The 18794-nt window shown below is 41.2% G+C and overlaps 1 protein-coding gene across 11 annotated transcripts in view; it reads right to left on the bottom strand.

Annotated features, from left to right (window-relative positions):
- Positions 1–18794, bottom strand: part of TPK1 (thiamin pyrophosphokinase 1) — a 491137-nt gene that overhangs the window by 179793 nt on the left and 292550 nt on the right. For 9 of the 11 annotated variants that reach the window (XM_027821805.3, XM_027821803.3, XM_043540516.1 and 6 more), the window contains one exon: positions 12554–12649. The exons of the other annotated variants lie outside the window; for them this stretch is intronic. In XM_027821805.3, coding sequence (XP_027677606.2) covers positions 12554–12649 — 96 coding nt within the window. The remainder of the gene's footprint in view (positions 1–12553; positions 12650–18794) is intronic. 11 annotated transcript variants of the gene reach the window in all.

Genomic DNA, 18794 nt, shown 5'->3' with positions numbered 1-18794 from the left:
CTTTAATAAGACTACAAAATAAAACCCCAGCCACTGGTCAAAGGTATCATGATCAACAGGAGATTATACCATAGGCCTAAAGTTTTGCATTCAACCATTAATAGCAATAGCTGTAACGAAAGACAAAAAGATGCGAACTCTTCTTGACCGCTTGTGGAAACTATTCTGTCGGGATTCCCAACACCAGCCCATTTTAAAATTTTAATCCATGACCAAATGAGTCATAGCTAAATGAAAGCTGTATTAGTGACTCTGTTTTCTGATGGGAGAGAGAAGAAAAATGGGCTGTTAGAGGCTGACAATCAAGTGGGAGTTTTGGGAAATGCTGCGAACAAACACACATGCCCCTGAATTAGTGTTCTTTAATACCGTCACCTATGTTAAGTATTCATTCACTGAGATGTGACCCAAAAGAAACGGAACACCTATGACCTACCTTTAAAAAACAATACCACAGTAGTTAAAATACATAAATCATCCAAAGCAGCAGGACTTCTCCTTCTCCTATCATCTAATCACTAGTCAGCAGACCAATATGATTCAAACCCGCCACCTGACACCAAACAGAAATCCTTCCCTCCTTTCCTCAGTGCTCCACTAGGGGTTGCTTAAATCACATATGCTTTGCAGCATATCCAGGAGGTCAACAGATTCAAGAAATGTCAATCAGAGAAGAGAGCATTCCAAAGGAAGGGCACTCTTCACTGAGAAGGCCCTGCCAGCAGCTCCCTGCTGTTTACACCGGGGGTCATCCATCTTAAGCACCTCTGAAGATCTCCACTGCAGCAGTAAGGCACAGACTGAGAAATAGTCTCATGTAGGAAGGTCCCAGACCATTCATGGCTGGAAAGGGCAAAAGCACAGCTTTAAATTCCACCAAGTAGCTCAGAGCCAGAAAGCACAAATCCCAGGGCACCGATCAAATGAGAATATACACCTTCTCACACCTCCCTTATCCTCAGACAACTCCCCATTGATTTCATGATAGACGACCTTTTAAAGTTCCTTTCTAAAAAATTTTGCTTTAGCCTCACCTACACATCGCTGCTACAGAGTCAGTATTTCATACGTTATTTTTGTCCCGAGATAAAATATTTCCATTCACTTGAAGAGCACTGTAGCAGAATTTCTTTACAGATTTGTGGGTAGAGTGCCTCCTGTTTCAAGTTCATATGCTTACATTTATTTTTGTGTAGGTAGGGATATTTAGTTGTTTAATGTATTGTAGAAGAGAACTGTAACAGGTTCTTTAAGTGAAGTGGGGCGAAATGCCCATGTCTGCCTGTTTAACTGAGCACAGTCAACTTGAAATATAGTCAGTTTTTTGTTTTAAAGATCAGTTTAGTTTCAGAGACCACTCCTTAGCACTGCCCCATCCCCACCTCTTCTTTCAAATTTTTTCACATTCCTACTTTTAAAAATATTTCTCTCTTCCTTGCTGCTACATGAAACTCTTACAAATGGCAAGATACATTAACTTCACTATAAACTAACTATTTACAAAATTTTGTCCAATATATCAAGTAAACAAGCTGAAAAAATACAGTTTTTTCCTCTGATCTCGTTCAATTATAACCAACTGAGGTGTTTCTTGACGATGAGTCAAAAGTTTTCTATCAGGCACATATATTTCAAGTTGACTGCATCTCTTTAACGTGAGAGGAAAGGGAAGTAATGGAAATGGGGTAATTTTTTCTCCCATTTGCTGAGCCAACCTTCAAATATGGGCGGGGGGGGGAATCACTGGGGTATTACTTCCAATAAAGTCCTTGAGACTCCATAGTTCCGCTTAGGGTCAAATTTTTAAAGGTAATTAGATACCTAAACATGCAAATAGGTGCCTAGTGGGATTCTGATAGCATGTAGCCACCTAACTCCTGTTGAAATCAACGAGAATTGGTCACCTACATGCTTTTGAAAATCCCACTTAGGCACCTACCTGCATCTTTAAGTGCCTAATTACCTTTAAAAATCTCACTCTTTAAGAACCAAGAACTATGATGAAAAGCAATGCTGAATACAAGCTGTTGAATGAATAAAACTTGAGTACTCTGATATGATTTGGCTTGATATTATTTCTCTTGCAGTAGTACCTAAGAGCACCAGTCACAGATCAGGACTCCATTATGAGCAAGTTTGGTAACTTGCTCCATGTTTAGTTTTCCCATAGTGCCATCTTTTATTCTTAGAAAAAAAATCTAGACTTTGGAAAAATTCACATTGTAAAGGGTTTTTTTTTTGTTTTAAAAGGGTAACCATTTTTATTTGTATTTCAACACCACTATATAATTACATTAATCTCCCAAAATTACTTATTATGGGAGGAAAAAAGAATTTTTCATTAGCTAATAAGTGTATAAAATGGTAACATGCTAAACACCAACAGTGAGACTTCTAACATCGGTGCCTAAAGTTAGGCTCACCAAGTCTATATTAAGCCCTTCAACAAGTGGCCTGATTTTTCAAAAATGCTGAGCACCCAACAGATCACATTCACTTGGGTTTGGTAAACAGGTCTTCCTTGTGAGAGAGCCTCTTCTATTTCTCCTGTGGCAAGGATGGATTAGGTATTGCAGCCCGAGGCCTCTTTTAGAACTACTGCAGTGTATTCAGAGTCATCTATGAGAATGAGGACTATCTATTTTTCATCTTAAGTTAAATGTCTGCTATTTTCTAAAGAGGAGCAGCAGAAGCTGGGACTCGAAGTGCTTCTTTATCATGATCCTCTAGGGATATGATAAAGAATTTGACAACTTGACTGAATCAACATAACCAGTGTTCCAGCTGTGGGTCATGATGTTACACGGACACACGTATAATCTGGGTCTGATCCTCTGCTTGCATCAGTATCTCTAGTGAGGTCAGTGGAGTCACAGTGGTATAAAACCAGTGTAAGAGGTGAATCAGGTTCACATACAACAGTAGTGGAATGGTTATCAACCTGAAGCACTAAGGAACCTGAAAGCCTATATCTTTGTCCTGCTTGAATATTTAGTCCTGGTGGAAGTGTCTGCCACTCTCCAGAGGGAATTCAGCCACTGAATCCCCAACTGTTTTAATCCTTCAGAGTACAAACAGAGACCAGGAACTGCCACTGTCTTAGGGCCTCTGGGAGAGCTCTCAGGATGAAGATCTTCTATCTGGCACCTCTGCCTAAGAACTGTGTCCAGGTGGCCCCCTTCTTAGCCCCGAATGCTGCCTCCTCAGACACTTCCTGTAGCTTAAACGCACACTCTCTTCCAAAATCCCACCCAATTGTACAAGCCTCTGGGTTACCTCTTCACTGGGGCTGTCATAAATATAAAGGAAAGAGTAAACACCTTTAAATCCCTCCTGGCCAGAGGAAAAACCCTTTCATCTGTAAAGGGTTAGGGAGCTAAGATAACCTCGCTGGCACCTGACCAAAATGACCAATGAAGAGACAAGATACTTTCAAAGCCGGGGGCGGGGGGGGACGACACAAAGGCTCTCTCTGGCTGTGTGATGCTTTTGCCGGGACCAGAGCAGGAATGCAGGTCAGAACTCCTGTAAAGAGTTAGTAAGCAATCTAGTTAGATATGCGTTAGATTCTGTTTTGTTTAAATGGCTGATAAAATAAGTTGTGCTGAATGGAATGTATATTCCTGTTTTTGTGTCTTTTTGTAACTTAAGGTTTTGCCTAGAGGGATTCTCTATGTTTTGAATCTGATTACCCTGTAAGGTATTTACCATCCTGATTTTACAGAGGTGATTCTTTTACTTTTTCTTTAATAAAAATTCTTCTTTTAAGAACCTGATTGCTTTTTCATTGTTCTTAAGATCCAAGGGTTTGGGTCTATGTTCACCTGTGCAAATTGGTGAGGATTTTTATCAAGCCTTCCCCAGGAAAGGGGGTGTATTGCTTGGGGGGATATTTCTGGGGGGAGACGTTTCCAAATGGGCACTTCCCCTGTTCTTTGTGTAACACTTTGGTGGTGGCAGCTTTTAAACTAAGATGGTAAGAATAAGCTTAGGGGGTCTTTCATGCAGGTCCCCACATCTGTACCCTAGAGTTCAGAGTGGGGAAGGAACCTTGACAGGGACACATGGTGGGCATAATTTATAAAACACACAGACACACTGCACAGAAATTTATCACCGTTTATCTTGAATCACATGAGATTCACAGATCCTCAGAAAAAAATCTTACACATATATCCCTGCCTCAGTTTCCTCATCACTCCAGAGAAGGGGTTCTCAAACTTCATTGCATCGCGACCCCTTTCTGACAACAAAAATTACTACATGACCTCAGGAGGAGGATTAAAGCGTGAGACCACCCAAGCCCTACCACCCCAGGTGGAAGGTCCTGTAACCTGAGCCCTATCACCCATGGCTGAAGCCCTCAGGCGGTGAGGCTCAGGCTTTGGCTTCAGCCCTGGGCCCCAGGAAGTCTAACGTCAGCCCTGGTGACCCCATTAAATTGGGGTCCCGACCCACATTGGTGTCCCAACCCACACCTAGAGTACCACTGCTCCAGAACATTCTTTGGTATGGGGTCAGGCAGCAGTGCACGACTTGTGTTCTGAAACATGGATTTTTCTCTGCCCAGTTAACCTTTTCTGATTTTGGCTAGTCCATACCCTTCACTCCTGCCCCATGCTTCTTGCGTGTATCCTGGAGCCTTCCCATTTAGTCCTCTTTAAACTGCTGCTTTGTCAGCTCTGTGTCTTAGTTTTGAGACTTTTCTACCTTCCCCACTTTCCCTGCCCCTGCAAATAAATTGGGGGAAGTTTTCAGCCAACCCATTGTCATTCAGATGTTTCTACCTGTATAGGCAGTTCTTGAGTTCTTATGACCCAGCACAGCTCCTGGTCTGACAAAAACATGACAGAGCCCTGCCACCTCAGGGTAGATTCCACATTTACTTAGAGGCAATACTACAGAAATATTTATAGTAACAACTTCATTATATCAACCAGAATTCATAAGCTGTAAAGACAGAACCCCCAAATCATCACACAAAGTCATTTAGTCCCTTCTGGAAAGGGCCAAGTGGCATGTTGTGCTAACACCCTCACCTCTCAGTGATCACAATAAGAAATGAGGGCATTCTGCACTCCTCAGGATCAGGCACTAGGTTGACAACACTTCAGATTCCATCGTCCAATCAAGAAAGATTTACTAAGGACTTGTCTACATAAAAAGTTAAAATGAATTAACCAAAGCTATGAAGTTAAAGTGCATAAGTTAACTTATATATGCTAACTTCACGACTTTAGGGTGTACCTACGCGGCGCACTCCTTTCCGTAGATACAGACTTACTCCCCCTAGCACAGATATGAACAGCAGCATAGACTATGAGGCACAGTTTAGGAGAGTAAAGTAAAGACAGGCCTGAAGGGCCCGGGTATACAGTCAAGTCCATATCCTACATGGCTCTCTGCTTACCCAAGTCATACCTCCCCCAGATACATGCTATTTTTAGCAACATGGTGTCCTGCTGACTCCCTGCTGCTGGAGCCCTTCCCAACTACAGGAAAGGCTCTGGAAGTGGGGAAAGGCTCTGGCGGTAGGGAGACAGTGGGGAAAGGCTCCCCCTGCTTCAGGAAGACTCCAGCAGCACGGACAAAGCTTTGGCAGGGACAAAAGGCTCAGCCTCTCCCTGCTGCTCCCCCGGCCCCTTTCCTCCTTGCAGTAAAAAGCTCCAGCAGCAGGGAGCAGCTCAAGCCTTTTCCCCCATTGCCTCCCCCAACCACAGCCTTTCATTGGCATGTGTAGCTACACACTGCAGCATGGACACAGCCTGCTTTTCACTGTGAGGTGTAACTACATGTACACTACACGTCACCGCCAGTGGTGTCCAGTGTAGACATAGCCCTGTTACCTTAACTTTCCCTAGTGTCCCTGTGTAGACAAGCCCATAAAAGGACTTAATAACTAATGAAGAGACTTCAAATATAAACAGTCCTCAAAAGCACAGGCTCAAGGAGTCAAATCAGCTTTAGTTTATTCATCCATTATTCAGATTTACAGAGAATTTTTTACAATCCACTGATAGGTTTATCTTTGTCTGGAAAGTACAGATTGTTCTTTCTTTAACTGTTTAATCTAAAATACCATCTACTTTAAAACTGAGCTCGGAGACTTTTAATATAGCTTTATTATACTCCCTGCCTAAAACAAGGGTATAGCAGATCTTCATTTCCTTATATAGGCCAACAATATAAAAATGAATTTTATTGAAACTCCTATTGCCTTTCAAAGGTTTAATGTCAATGCTTTTAAATTAATAAAACCATCAATGTCAGTGTGGAAAACTTGAAGAAAAAAAGACATTTTTTAAGGTCACTGATAATAGATTTCAGAGTAGCAGCCGTGTTAGTCTGTATTTGCAAAAAGAAAAGGAGGACTTGTGGCACCTTACAGACTAACAAATTTATCTGAGCATAAGTTCTGATGAAGTGAGCTGTAGCTCACGAAAACTTATGCTCAAATAAATTTGTTAGTCTCTAAGGTGCCACAAGTCCTCCTTTTCTTTTTTTGATAATAGACTAGCATTTTCATTTAAAAATCACATTTTTCAAAGGTTCAGCATCTCAACAGCATCAGAACCTAGCTCTTTTAAATGTACAGTATAAATCTGAATCTGAACTTTTTCTTTTTATTATTCTATAGAAAGCGGAGTTTGCATTAGTTCAGTCCCTTTTCTATTCAAGAGAAACTATCTCACACACACACACACACACACACACACTTCAGTAAAGTCATGGGTTTATTTTGTAGTGTGAACTAATGTTGATACTGCTGGGAGACGTATCACCTTGGGAAGTGACTTGTCAAGTCTCACACAGGATGTTAAGCTGGGTCCAGGTTATACATGACACACATGGAAAACCTAGAAGGAAAACCCAGGATGCTGTGTGAAGTGGTACTAGTGATTCAATAGGTGAGGACTCATCTCTTCGAGTCAGTACTGAATCTATGGTTCACTGTAATAATACAGGTATGAAATGACAGGAGGTGCCAGATTTTGACTGAATATAAAACCCAGGCTAGACGAGTCATGGTCATTCAAGAGGACATGGAATTTTTGCCAGAGCAGATGTGTTAGCCCCAGTACTTGAGTCAATTCAAACTTGGAAAATTGTACTTTACCTATTTAAAAATTAAGCAGGTAGTTTCAACTGGAGAAGTTATTCCTCATTTTCTCTCCTGGAAACTGATTTGTAAAAAAGAGGGTGCCCAAAATAACAAGGGGCATGGGTGGTGGTTAAGCTAGCCAGCAGCAAGTTCTGACAGGGTAGGGAGGGAAACAAGCTGGCAAATACCAAAGATGGGGAGAAAGACAAGCTGGAGGCAGCAAAAGCTATGTGAGGTTTGACTGCACAACTTTTTCTGATCTTGAAATTCCTGGCTGCCTCTCAGAATCCCAAGTGGAAGTGAGAGATGGGGCAGAGTGTAAACTTAGTTAGCTTTTGTGGTGTGGGGCTCTAAACACTATATTGATGCTGACTTTTTGAATGATCTTATAAACCCATCACTAGAGGAGGAAAGAAAATGCAAGCAACATCTTTTCTAATCAAGACGTATTCTAGATAAAGTTAAGTTGTATGAAGAAAGGTTATTGGCCTAATCCTCCCCTCACCTACCTTGTTGGTAACTTTATAGGCTTCAGTGGAGTTACTGATGATTGTCACTAAGAAGTGGTGTGGCTTAATGGAGACAGCACTAAACTGGGAATCAGCAGACCTGGGTTCTACTTCTGGCTCTGCCATCCGCCTGCTGGGTGACCTTGAGCAAGTCACTTCCCCTCTTTGTGTCTCAGTTTTCCCATCTGTAAACTCGGGATAATGATACTGACCTCCTTAATAAACCACTGAGATATATAGTGCTTTGCATCAGTAAAAACGCTAGGTATTATTGTTATAATAAGTGTGTTCAACACCTAAGTTTGAAGGATTCCTTGTAGTAATATGCACTACATGAGAGGGGAGGAGGGATGCGCTGTTTATCTAGGAAAGCCAGGTTTCATTAAATAGTAGACACAGTAATATATTACTCCAGAGAAGAATAATCCTAAATAAATTTATTGCAGATATTAAAATGAAATGAAATTGTCCAAACACTGATATGAAAGAGGACTTCGTGATTAAAGTCGTAAAACAGGATGTGCACACTGAAACATCAAGTGACTCAAACTGTATAAAAAGGGCACATGCCAGAAGGACGGAGAGCTTTCCTGACATGGAACTGTATCCCATGGACCCTAAGAGAGCCATAAACTAGGAGAAAAATATAAAACAGAGAAACATCTGACAACCTTGGAAACAAAGTCTAGTGTCAAATTCTGTGTTGCTTTACTTCATACCTCTAACTTATCCATTCAACCGCAATTAAAGTGAATAGGGTGTACGAGGGGTAAAACAAGGCCGAATCTGGCTTTTAGAATTTAACAAGTGTAGTCTTGCTTGTATCCTTCTGCAATGTACTACAATATCTAATTATGCACACACATAATTTGATGATTCAAAAATTACAGAATTATATTGTTATTTTATTGCACATTATTTGGTTATGGATACACAATGTGATACCAAATTAGGGCATGTAAAGCAAGCGCAAGCACTCCGGAGATGTTAGATGCCATATTGAATCTGTACAAGAGAAATTTTTTTTGGACTGTCTAAGGAACAGTAATCATATATGATTAACAAACGATGCTATGAATTATTTTTGTTAGCGAAAAACTCCCCTTAGAGACCTGCATGTTGGGTTTTGACTTACATTTAACTTTCTCTACAGACATAAAGGAAGCAATTTCCATGGTGAGTATAAGCAGCTCTCATGCCAATCTAGGAAAACCTCTGCTCAGATATCCAGGCTTCTAAATGTTGTATTTTGTTCTAAGACAGAATGTTACAGTTGATTGTGAGGATGCAATACATATTGAGTGCATCTAAGGGCTTGGCTACACTTGCACACTATACCGCAATAAAGCCGCCCAGAAAGCTCTACCTTACTCCCCGTCCACACTGGCAAGGCATGTAGAGCGCTCTGACTCCCTGGCTAGAGAGCTCCTAGTACTCCACCTCGGTGAGAGGTATAACATCTGTTGCGTATTGGGTGAGATGCTGCAGCGTCAGTGTGAACGAGGAGTTACGTTACCGCGCTCTGATTGACCTCTGGAAATGTCCCATAATCCCCTTAAGTCAAGTGGCCACTCTTCTCATTGTTTTGAAATCGGCTGCAGAAATGCGGAAGTACCCTTTCAAAGCTCTGTTTCAGACAGTGTCTGCTTATCTGCTCCAAGACAAAGCAAACAGTAAATGTTTGCTTTGAGTGAGTGAGAGAGAGGCTGGGGGCCTGAACTTACAAGACAGCATGCTGACACACTCTCAGCACCCCAAAAACCCACTCTCTCTCCCCCCGTATACACACTCCCTGTCACACTCCACTCCACCCCCTACATTTGAAAAGCACGTTACAGCCACATGAATTCTGGGATAGCTGCCCATAATGCACCGCTCTCAATGCAGCTGCAAGTGCCGCAAATGTGGCCACGCCAGTGCGCTTGCAGCTATCATTGTGGACAGACTGCGGTGCTTTACCTAGTGTGCTCTCTGAAGGTGGTTTAACCCAAAGCGCTCTACATCTGCAAGTGTAGCCAAGCCCTAATTTACTAGCTTTTTATCATTGCTTACCTGAAGAGCAAATAAGGAACACAGTGTAAGCTCAAAATATTTTGAACAAGTACCGACGATATAAAACAAAAAGTAACTTCAACACTGTTGCACGGAAAAAGATGTTGGGCCTTCTTTATACTTCTACTTGACTAGTGTGATAGGCCAGCTGGGGTTGAGGCAAAGGGCAAAAATGAACCTGCACATATGGGTTTAAGTTCTGGCACCAGGAAAACATCTTTTACCCTGTAACCATTCACATAAGGAAAAGGACTCTCTGAAGCAAAAATCCCAAAAGTACAATGAAAGGTCTTCCTACATTCCAAAAAGGAGTACAGTACAATAGCTTTCTGTTCTCCTCAAACTTTCAGACACCAGGAGCTCCTTTCACCCTCTGCTGCTTTTACTTTTTGGGGAACCAAGTGATTGTGTGGCTCCATCAACATTCCCTTCTGGAGATCAAGCTGGCCATCATGATAAGCCTTTGCCACAGAATCAGATGGTTGCTACCTTATCCAACGTCAGCATTGCTTGTATCTGGCTGTACTCAACAGCGTTTTAATCCTCTGGTTTTGGGGTCCATTCGACTCATCCCTTGATACTTTTAAGCCAAAATTTTCCAATTTGGGTGTCGAAGGTTAAACACAAAATCTATTAAAGGGGCCAGATTTTCAGAGGTGCTGAGTACCTGCGCTTCCAATTGAAGTCAACAACAGCTGTGAGCACTCAGCATCTCTAAATCAGGATCAAGGTTTCTCAGGCGAGGCCCCTAAAAATTGAGGCACCCAAAATTAGTGTCCACGCTACTCCTGACAAATGACACTTAATGCCTGTAAGCTGAAGGAACTGTCAACGAAAACTTAAACTTCAGATTTGTGATGCAGTCTGGGATTTCATTTGCGTCATTTATGTATATCAAAACAGGGATTGTTTCTGCCGTAAGGTGGATGCAAGAAAGAGAAAGGTCAACAATAGAAAAATAAATGTATGTTTTCCATCCAACTGCATGGCTCACAACTATACAAATACCTTGCAGCTTAGGTATTTTATGCAATAGACACACTGAACAAGAAATAGCCAGCATTTAATAAACACAGTAGTTCTGTTCGGAGAAATCATGCCCTTTTCAGTTGATTGTATTCTCAGAAAAGCAAAAGGTTAGCACCGAATTCAAAGTCAACACCTCAGCTGCCATTACATATAGCAGCATAACAATATAGTTGAATTGAAAAGTTAGTTATTGTGCTATAGCAACTATTCTGAACAATTAATGCAATTACACTTAGGTTTGTGCTTCACAAAATATCAAGGATTTGAAGTGTGACATCCTTTATTGGTCTTAACAATATATTACACTAGTAAATGAAAGGGGGATCAAAGCAGTCAAAGATTTAAGGAAGAGGTTACTTGTTGCTGAAATGCCTTTATAGACGTCACACTCCTACTGCACTCGTTTTAACTGTGTGGTTATTATTCAGTTTTAAACGTCTCATGACATCCCTTTAAAACCCATCTGTCCACGGTAAATTAGACTGATAAGAGCATAGGGTACAGAACTCAATCAAGTTTAGGTTTACTGTAGTCCCTCCTCACTCTGGGTTCAATTCTACCACCTTCATTCATAACGAGCAGCACCTGACTGGCCCAGTGGTCAAAGCAGATTCCGAAACTCACCAGTGCTGATGGCTGTTGTCACAGATCTTGGTGTTACAAAGTGAGGCAGCCTTACACTATCTTGTGCAACCAGGAGATGAGGTAGGGTACAAAAGAGTATACATATTTGAAAGGGCTTCCTGACTCATAAGTAGCCAGATAAGAGCAACTGCAGCATGTGGAGGGGAATCCCCCACCACAGTTTCTATCAGGATGGAGAATCGGTATTGATGGAAAAAGCACATAAAAAAGGTGCCTGGTGGGAGATTCTTCACCAAAATCTTTAAAAATGCCCCAGGGAAATGCTTCCCTATTAGAAGGTGAAGACATTTCAAAAGGGATTTTAAGCAAAATAGATGCATTATGTATTTGCACAGAGAACAAGGGAGCAGTGTGGGGGTAACATTAACACTTCCTTCTTCCCCACTTCCACTGTATTAGAAAGGGAGCTGGTGGAGGCTGGAATCTTTACCCCCCTCTACCACTGCAGTGGCGAGAATGAGTGAAAGGCTGGAGTCTCCTTCACCTCTCCTCTCTCAGAGAGGGAAGGCAACAGGAGTTGGTATTTCCTTTTTCTCCTTTCAGGATTTGCCTTTCGCCCTGTAGGTCATCGGTGGAAGTGAGAGCTCTTTCTTTAGAGGAGGTGTAAAAGGGGATTCCCTCTTCTTTCCCTATCAGGTGTTGTTGCTGTTCTACCGGAAGAAAAGGATGGGATCCCTAGGAACTCCTCATCATCAGCTCCCCCCAGCCAGAGAAGCGGGAGCTAAATTCCACTTCTCTCATGCTTGGCTTAACCTTTGCTTACTCTGCAAATAGTCCCTTTGATTTCAAAGGGAGTAAGCTGTTGGTCAACCTGAGGTTCTTTGTTTTCTCAACTCCTTTTCGGAGGGTAGCATCAATGTCCAGAGTGCCAAGATTTGAAGAGTTATTTACATACCCAAGTGGGACTCTTGCTTTGAACACCAGCGCCAGCAACCACCCACAAATCACTTTTCAACACGTTAGGCAGTTCATTAAAACACAAATCAATACAAGCTGTCTCAAGAAAGCTGTTTGTTTGTCCGTCTGTCTAGGGCAATTTCACCTAGCAAAAACATAAATATTTACTTTCTGTGCCGTAAATATGGTGAGGGCTCAGACTGACAGGGCTACAGTAAATAACCATTTCATTTCAGTGCAAACTTAATACAGCAGCCTAGGTTCTCTCGGGAGGAAGAGTTATAACACTACTACAGATTGAAAGATTAGGTGGCTTTACCTGGAGACCTTTTTCTTCTATCTTTTTCTGGAGTATCTGAAGGCACTTGGTGAAGTCAGTGAAGTCTTGATCCGGTGTCTCTATCAACTCACACCCCTAGCAATAAAAATAGGAAAAGAAAGAACACAAAAGGTCAATTATTTCTCAATTTCAAGAACAAAAAAAAAAAGGTTTCTCTCATCGTTTGCTGGTCTTACGATGTACATCAAGACTATGTACATTGGAATATATATTGGTGTATGTTGTTCTTAATTAAATCAACTGCAGCCCACTTGCCCACAAGTCTGTGCATAGAGATGCAGAATCAGAATACAGACTGTAAGGCTGAGAGATGCTGAGGACCTAAGCCCCACACCTAACTAGATACACGAGTCACCCTACTAAATTCAGAGAGAACATTTGAGACTCTGGATACTCGTGTCCTTAAGTGGTTTGTTGGATCGGTGCCTTCCCAAGCAATGAAAGTTGCAAGTACTCAGCACCTTGCAGGATCAGAGACTTTTCCAGTGGTTGCCCTGGTACTGCAATTGTTACATTTCTGCCATACGCTGAAACCCGTGTATAAATGTAAGGCCACGAAAATGTCAGCTTGCTGGAACTAGCAACGTTGTGTAAGTTAATTCTCAAAGATTTAAAAATCAAGCCTCCTTATACTACAGTAAATAATAGAGAGAACACATTAAAAATGGAACAGAGCAGGAGTTCAGATTTTTTAATTCAGAGATAAAATAATTCCTAAGCCTCTGCCAAAGAGCTGAGTAAGGAAAAAGTAATGTCTACCATAGAAAGTCACCATTCAAAGAGGTTTCAAGGATACAAAACACCCATATGGCATCATAAATTATAATAAGAACCATACTTGCTAGATTTAGAGGTTCCCTTACCTACCACTTCAAGGTCTCCTTAAAAGCTTCCTGGCTCTATGTCTGTCTGATTCATTTTATATTTCTGCCCTACACTGTAGTGACCGATAAGAAAATTAGGTTCTCACCGCTCAAAACGTATTATAAGAGTCTAAAAAAATATTGCATACAATGTTGGTAAGGCAAATAAAACAAATCTTGTCAAGTTTCTCCCCCACCTCCATAGTTAAAATATAGGGCCAGAAACTCAAAACAGAGGCAGAATTCATTAGTGCAGCATGCAAGTAGCGATTAGTTATTCGCTTACAGCAAAATGACAAATCCCTAATAGGAAAACGGAGTAACCTCTTATTTTGCTCACTGAAAATGTGTTTTCTGTTTACAGCTGGAGTTTATATACAAACAAACGAAATGGTAGCAAACTGGGACAGGGAGAAAGAGAGGGGAATCGGTGAGAAGGAAATGGCACATATTTTGTTCCCAACACATGTGCACACTGCGAAAGCCTTTGAGGTCAAACCAGTTTATTTGTGAAGAACAAAGTGGTGGCTTTTCTGGCACCTGACAGTACTCTGAAGTTTAGGGGCATTTTAGGGTTGTTCCAATACAAGTGCCCAAGGAGTTCCTTCCCCACCCAGAAAGCTGTGCAGAAGGCAGCAATAATGCTATTGCCACCATAGAGAGATAGGGAAAACCTAGCACTGATTGTAAGGCTCCAGGAGGTGTTAGGTAGTTTGGAGTGTGGCTGCGTTCCCACTCCTGTGTCCAACAGCAAAGGCTAAGAGGCAGGCACTGTGGGGAGCTACATAGCTCCTACAGGCGTAGAAAGAGCTATAATGAGCATGCTCTTGGAGGTTATAGCCACTACTATCCTACTATCCACCAACACCTGGATGAGGTATCACTCCCCTTCACTCTCCCTCCCAAGACAAATATGGAGCCTTACCTGAGCATTAATGACAGGAAAGAGAGTTCTATACTTAATCAGGATAAGATCACTTGTAGAAAAAAGTACAAGCAATGTTTAGAGCTGCTCAGCAGCCAGGAAAAAAACTTATCAAATGTATTTAATGTTCAGGCCCTGTGGGGAGCTGGGAAAACAAACAACGCTGGGGAAAAAAATCCAGCACTGCTCAATGCCTAGAGAAGTGTTCCAAATTAAACAGCATAGAGCTTTGTGCTGATGACCATATTAATTCTGCCTGCCACCATGACAGCACAGAAGTTGGTGGTGAATGAGTCCCTTGAAGCATCCATAATACACACAGTTTATTAACCTAATTAGTCCCAGAGGTCATTGTCATCAACATATATTTGAAGAGTGGTTTTGGGGTTGGGGTTTTTTTTGGCAACATCTATTAATATTTTGCATAACTACATTACAGGGCAATACAGAGTGCACAAATAAACCCTGACTTCACAAAGCTTCTTCCAAATCCCACACAAGTCTTGAGAGCATCTCATTAACCATGTGGGTGCAGTATCGTTTGATAAGTGAGGAAGACTTCTCTAGCAAGCCCCAAAGTTGTGGCTCCCATCTTGGAATTGCTCTCTGAATATTAAGGGAAAAAGTCACATTACTTTTCTACCATTGGGCTGTACGCTTTGCCCCTTAAAGGGGATCAGTTGCCTCCTGCAACAAAAAGCTTCCAGTTGGAAGCTCATTTCTTCACCTGTTGCCTGCAACAGGTGGCCACACTGGAGGCTGCCCCTCCTGCCTTTGTCTACAGCCTGTAGGGCTGCTTCCCAGCTGGTTCCATCCACCTCATCATACATTTCTTCGACTCCACAGAAGAAAAGTCAGATTGTTTTCTGGCGGACTTAGAAGCTGTTTCTCACATAATCAACAACTTTCCTGAGGCTGATACAGCATCCATTCCTCAAAGCATCTGATCCTTGGACTTTCCTCTCTCTAAAATGACCTGAACAACTGGGAGCTTTTTCAAAAACCTGCTGGGACTTGTATGGTTTCTTTCTTGTTTGCACTCCAAAGCCCTCTCCTCTGGAAAAAACTCACCTCAGGGCTTAAGTAGTGTCATCTCAGCTCACCACCAGACACCCAAAGCAATTAGTGCCTCCGCAGTCACTTCAAAGCATCCGTGCTGATTACAACAGGGATCCAACCTGTTCAAAATACTCTACAGACAGCTTTTACCCCCAAACTCTTGGACAACAGAAAAACTGTCCATAGAGTGTTTAGAAGAGGATGGGCACTCTTTAAGGGGGAGTCCCCTGACCTCAATGAAGTCACTGGAGTCCAGCCAAGACTGGTGAGATCCACCTTGGAATGCCTTCCTCTCATCTTGTGACACTTCATGTTGTACGGTCATGAAAAAAGCCTCAGAGAAGTTGTGAAGATTTGTCATATTACACCAAACCAGAAAGGATTTTCATCCTAACCAGAAAGATGACAGAAACCAAACCCAGGGAGGTTAGAGTGTGGTAGGGTTTCCTCAGTGGAATGTTGCTAATACTGTGAGGCCCCCTTTTTGAAGATATTGAACTGGCACTGAGTTAGACAACAGCAATGCTAAATGTGATTCCTTAACTGAAGCCCACTTGAGAAGAAGAGTGTTCTCACTCACTAATAGTGGGGCAGACTCATTGCTTTATGTCTCCAGTGACAGGAGAAACTAGGTTGTGAATGACTGCATGAAAAGACAAGAACCCTCCTCAAACTGTTAAGAGTTCCCTAACCTGGAAATCCCAGACTCCAATGCAAGGCTCAAGTCGTGCTGGAACACTCTGGAACACTATCCTAGCACTTTTTCTTTGGGAGCTAGACCACCATTCTGGTACGTTCAGTACAATCACTTATGGGTTACAGAAGTGCTGGAACACACTTCCAGTACCCTTTTTTCCATCTTGAGGATAGCCCCCATAGCAAGTCTTATAACAAGAAAGATGACAGGTGATGACTAAATCAATGGCAGGAATGGCTACTCCCAAGCCTGGGGAGAAAGGACAGGAGAGTTTAGGACAGTTCCTAGCTCCTAAATTCACAACAGAGAAGGAGGGTCTTATCTTTTGACAGGATCATTCCTTGACTCCAGAGTGCTGGCAGAAGTAAGCAGTTTACAGGTTAATTTAAAACCCCCTCAACACTGAAGTATCCCCTTCTGCAATCACCAGTAGAGAGTCTTATCTCCTCCCTCCAGAGTCAATTTCTGGCAATTGCAGGCAGACTATAGCTCTGCACTAAAACCCAGGAAGGCTGAACTATTCTATACTCTATTTTTCAACTGAGGGTCTATGGCAGCTTTTACCATTTACCATTTTCTGCTATTAAGAAAGCCATCTTGTAAGATGCTCTTGGAAAATAAAAAATATTGAAAAGCAGCTACAAGGCAGTTCTCAGAAGACTCAACTTCAAGATGATGGATGTAAGCTGCTGTAGTGAAATATCACAGTTCTTGGAGGAACCAGAAGTATGCCACACTTCAAGTGCAAGCACTAAAAATATTCTGAACAGTCTCACTAGAACTTTCAGAGCATATTGACTGTAAAAGACCTGGAAGAAAGATTCCAGGAGTCCTGTTCTCCAAATTCAAAATGGCATTTAAAGTGCTTAATTTAGTAACAAATTAAAAAGGTTGCTGTAACCATGGTATTGCTAACAAGATTAAAAGCAAAAACTGAAGTCACAACTTGAAGAAAAGAACCCCATAAAAAGGAGGAAAAAGAAATATGTTTCTACTCAAACTCCATAGCTGGTGCAGCTTTGACGATAGCCCACATTATCCTGTGGGTCCCACTGTAAGTCATATTGGAAAGTAATGAAAAGAATGTGTAGGAAAAAAACCTGAGTGATCATGGAGGACTTCAATTTGAGTGACATATGCTGGAGGTCTCATACTGCCAGTACTAAAACATCCTTGGAATTTCTAAATATTATAGATGACCATTTCTTAATGCAGAAAGCCTTGCATCCCAACCCAGGGGAATTCTATATTAGACCTTGTCTTGACAGATAAGGAGGAACTGATCACAGATTTAAAAATTTATAGTAGCTTAGGTACAAATGATCATGATTTGACCACTTTTATAATGGGCAAACAGAATTAAAGTCCAGAGCAGAGATATGAACACTTGGTGCTTTAAAAGGGCCAGTTTCACAAAGCTGAAAATAATTATCACACAAATCAGCTGGGTAGAATTTAATCAGAAAAAATGTGAATTTTAATTGGGAATTGTTTAAGAACACTTTATTAGATGCCCCCAAAGCCACAATTCTACAATTGAGGAAGAAGGCTGTATTGTTTAAAAAAAAAAAACTCATCTGGTTTAGAGGGGAAGTGAAGATAGTTATTTTTATTTTTTATGTAGCAAATGTGGAAATTGACAGTAATGAATATAAATTATTGGAACTGTAGAACATCAAGAAGGGAAGCAAAGGGATACAAAGAGAAATTTATGGCCAACCGAATTAAAATAAACCTCCTTCTGACTTTAAGTATATTAGTAACAAGAAGAATCTTAATAATGGTATTGATCCACTACAAAGTGGAAATGATAGAATGATCAATAATAAAGCAGAAAAGGTAGAAGGGTTCAATAAGTATTTCTGCATTTGGAGGGGAAAAGATAATGTAGTCAGATGATGAGGATGATATCTCTCTTTCCATTCCACCAGTATCTGAGGAGGATGTTAAACAAAAGCTACAGAACCTGGACATTTTAAAATCACCAGGTCAAGGCAACTTACATCCAAGAGTTTTAAAAGAGCTGGCTGAGCGGCTCTCTGTGCCATTAATGTTGATCTTCAATAAGTCTTGGGAAAATGGGTAAGTTCCAGAAAACTGGAAGAAAGTGAATGTTGTATCAATTTTTAAAAAGGCTTGTTAGTCTGACTGATTCTCAGCAAGATAATGGGGTGGTTGATATGGGACTCAATTAATAAAATATTAAAGGAGCGTAATGTAATTAATATCAATCAACACAGGATTATAGAAAATAGATCATGTCAAAATAACTTTTTTTTAATGAAAATTACAAGTTTGGTTGATAAAAGTAATAATGTTGATATAACAGATTTCTTTAAGATGATACCACATTTTGATTAAAAATGAGGATGATATAAAATTAACATAGCACACATTAAATAGATTAAAAGACGGCTAACTAATAGGTCTCAAAATGTAATTGTAAATGAGGAAATCATTATTGAATAGATGTGCTTCTAGTGGGGTCCTGCAGGGATCAGTTCGTGGCTCTACTATATTTAATATTTTTATCAATGACCTGGAAGGAAACAAGATCACCACCAATAAGGTTTGCAGATCAATATATTGGGGAGGAGTGGTAAATGATGAATAAGAAGGGTCACTGATACAAAGCGATCTAGATCGCTTGGTAAGATGGGCACAAGCAAACAACAA

This window comes from Chelonia mydas, chromosome 2, assembly GCF_015237465.2.
Source record: "Chelonia mydas isolate rCheMyd1 chromosome 2, rCheMyd1.pri.v2, whole genome shotgun sequence".
Taxonomy (NCBI): domain Eukaryota; kingdom Metazoa; phylum Chordata; order Testudines; family Cheloniidae; genus Chelonia; species Chelonia mydas.
This window is presented reverse-complemented; position numbering and strand designations above follow the sequence as displayed.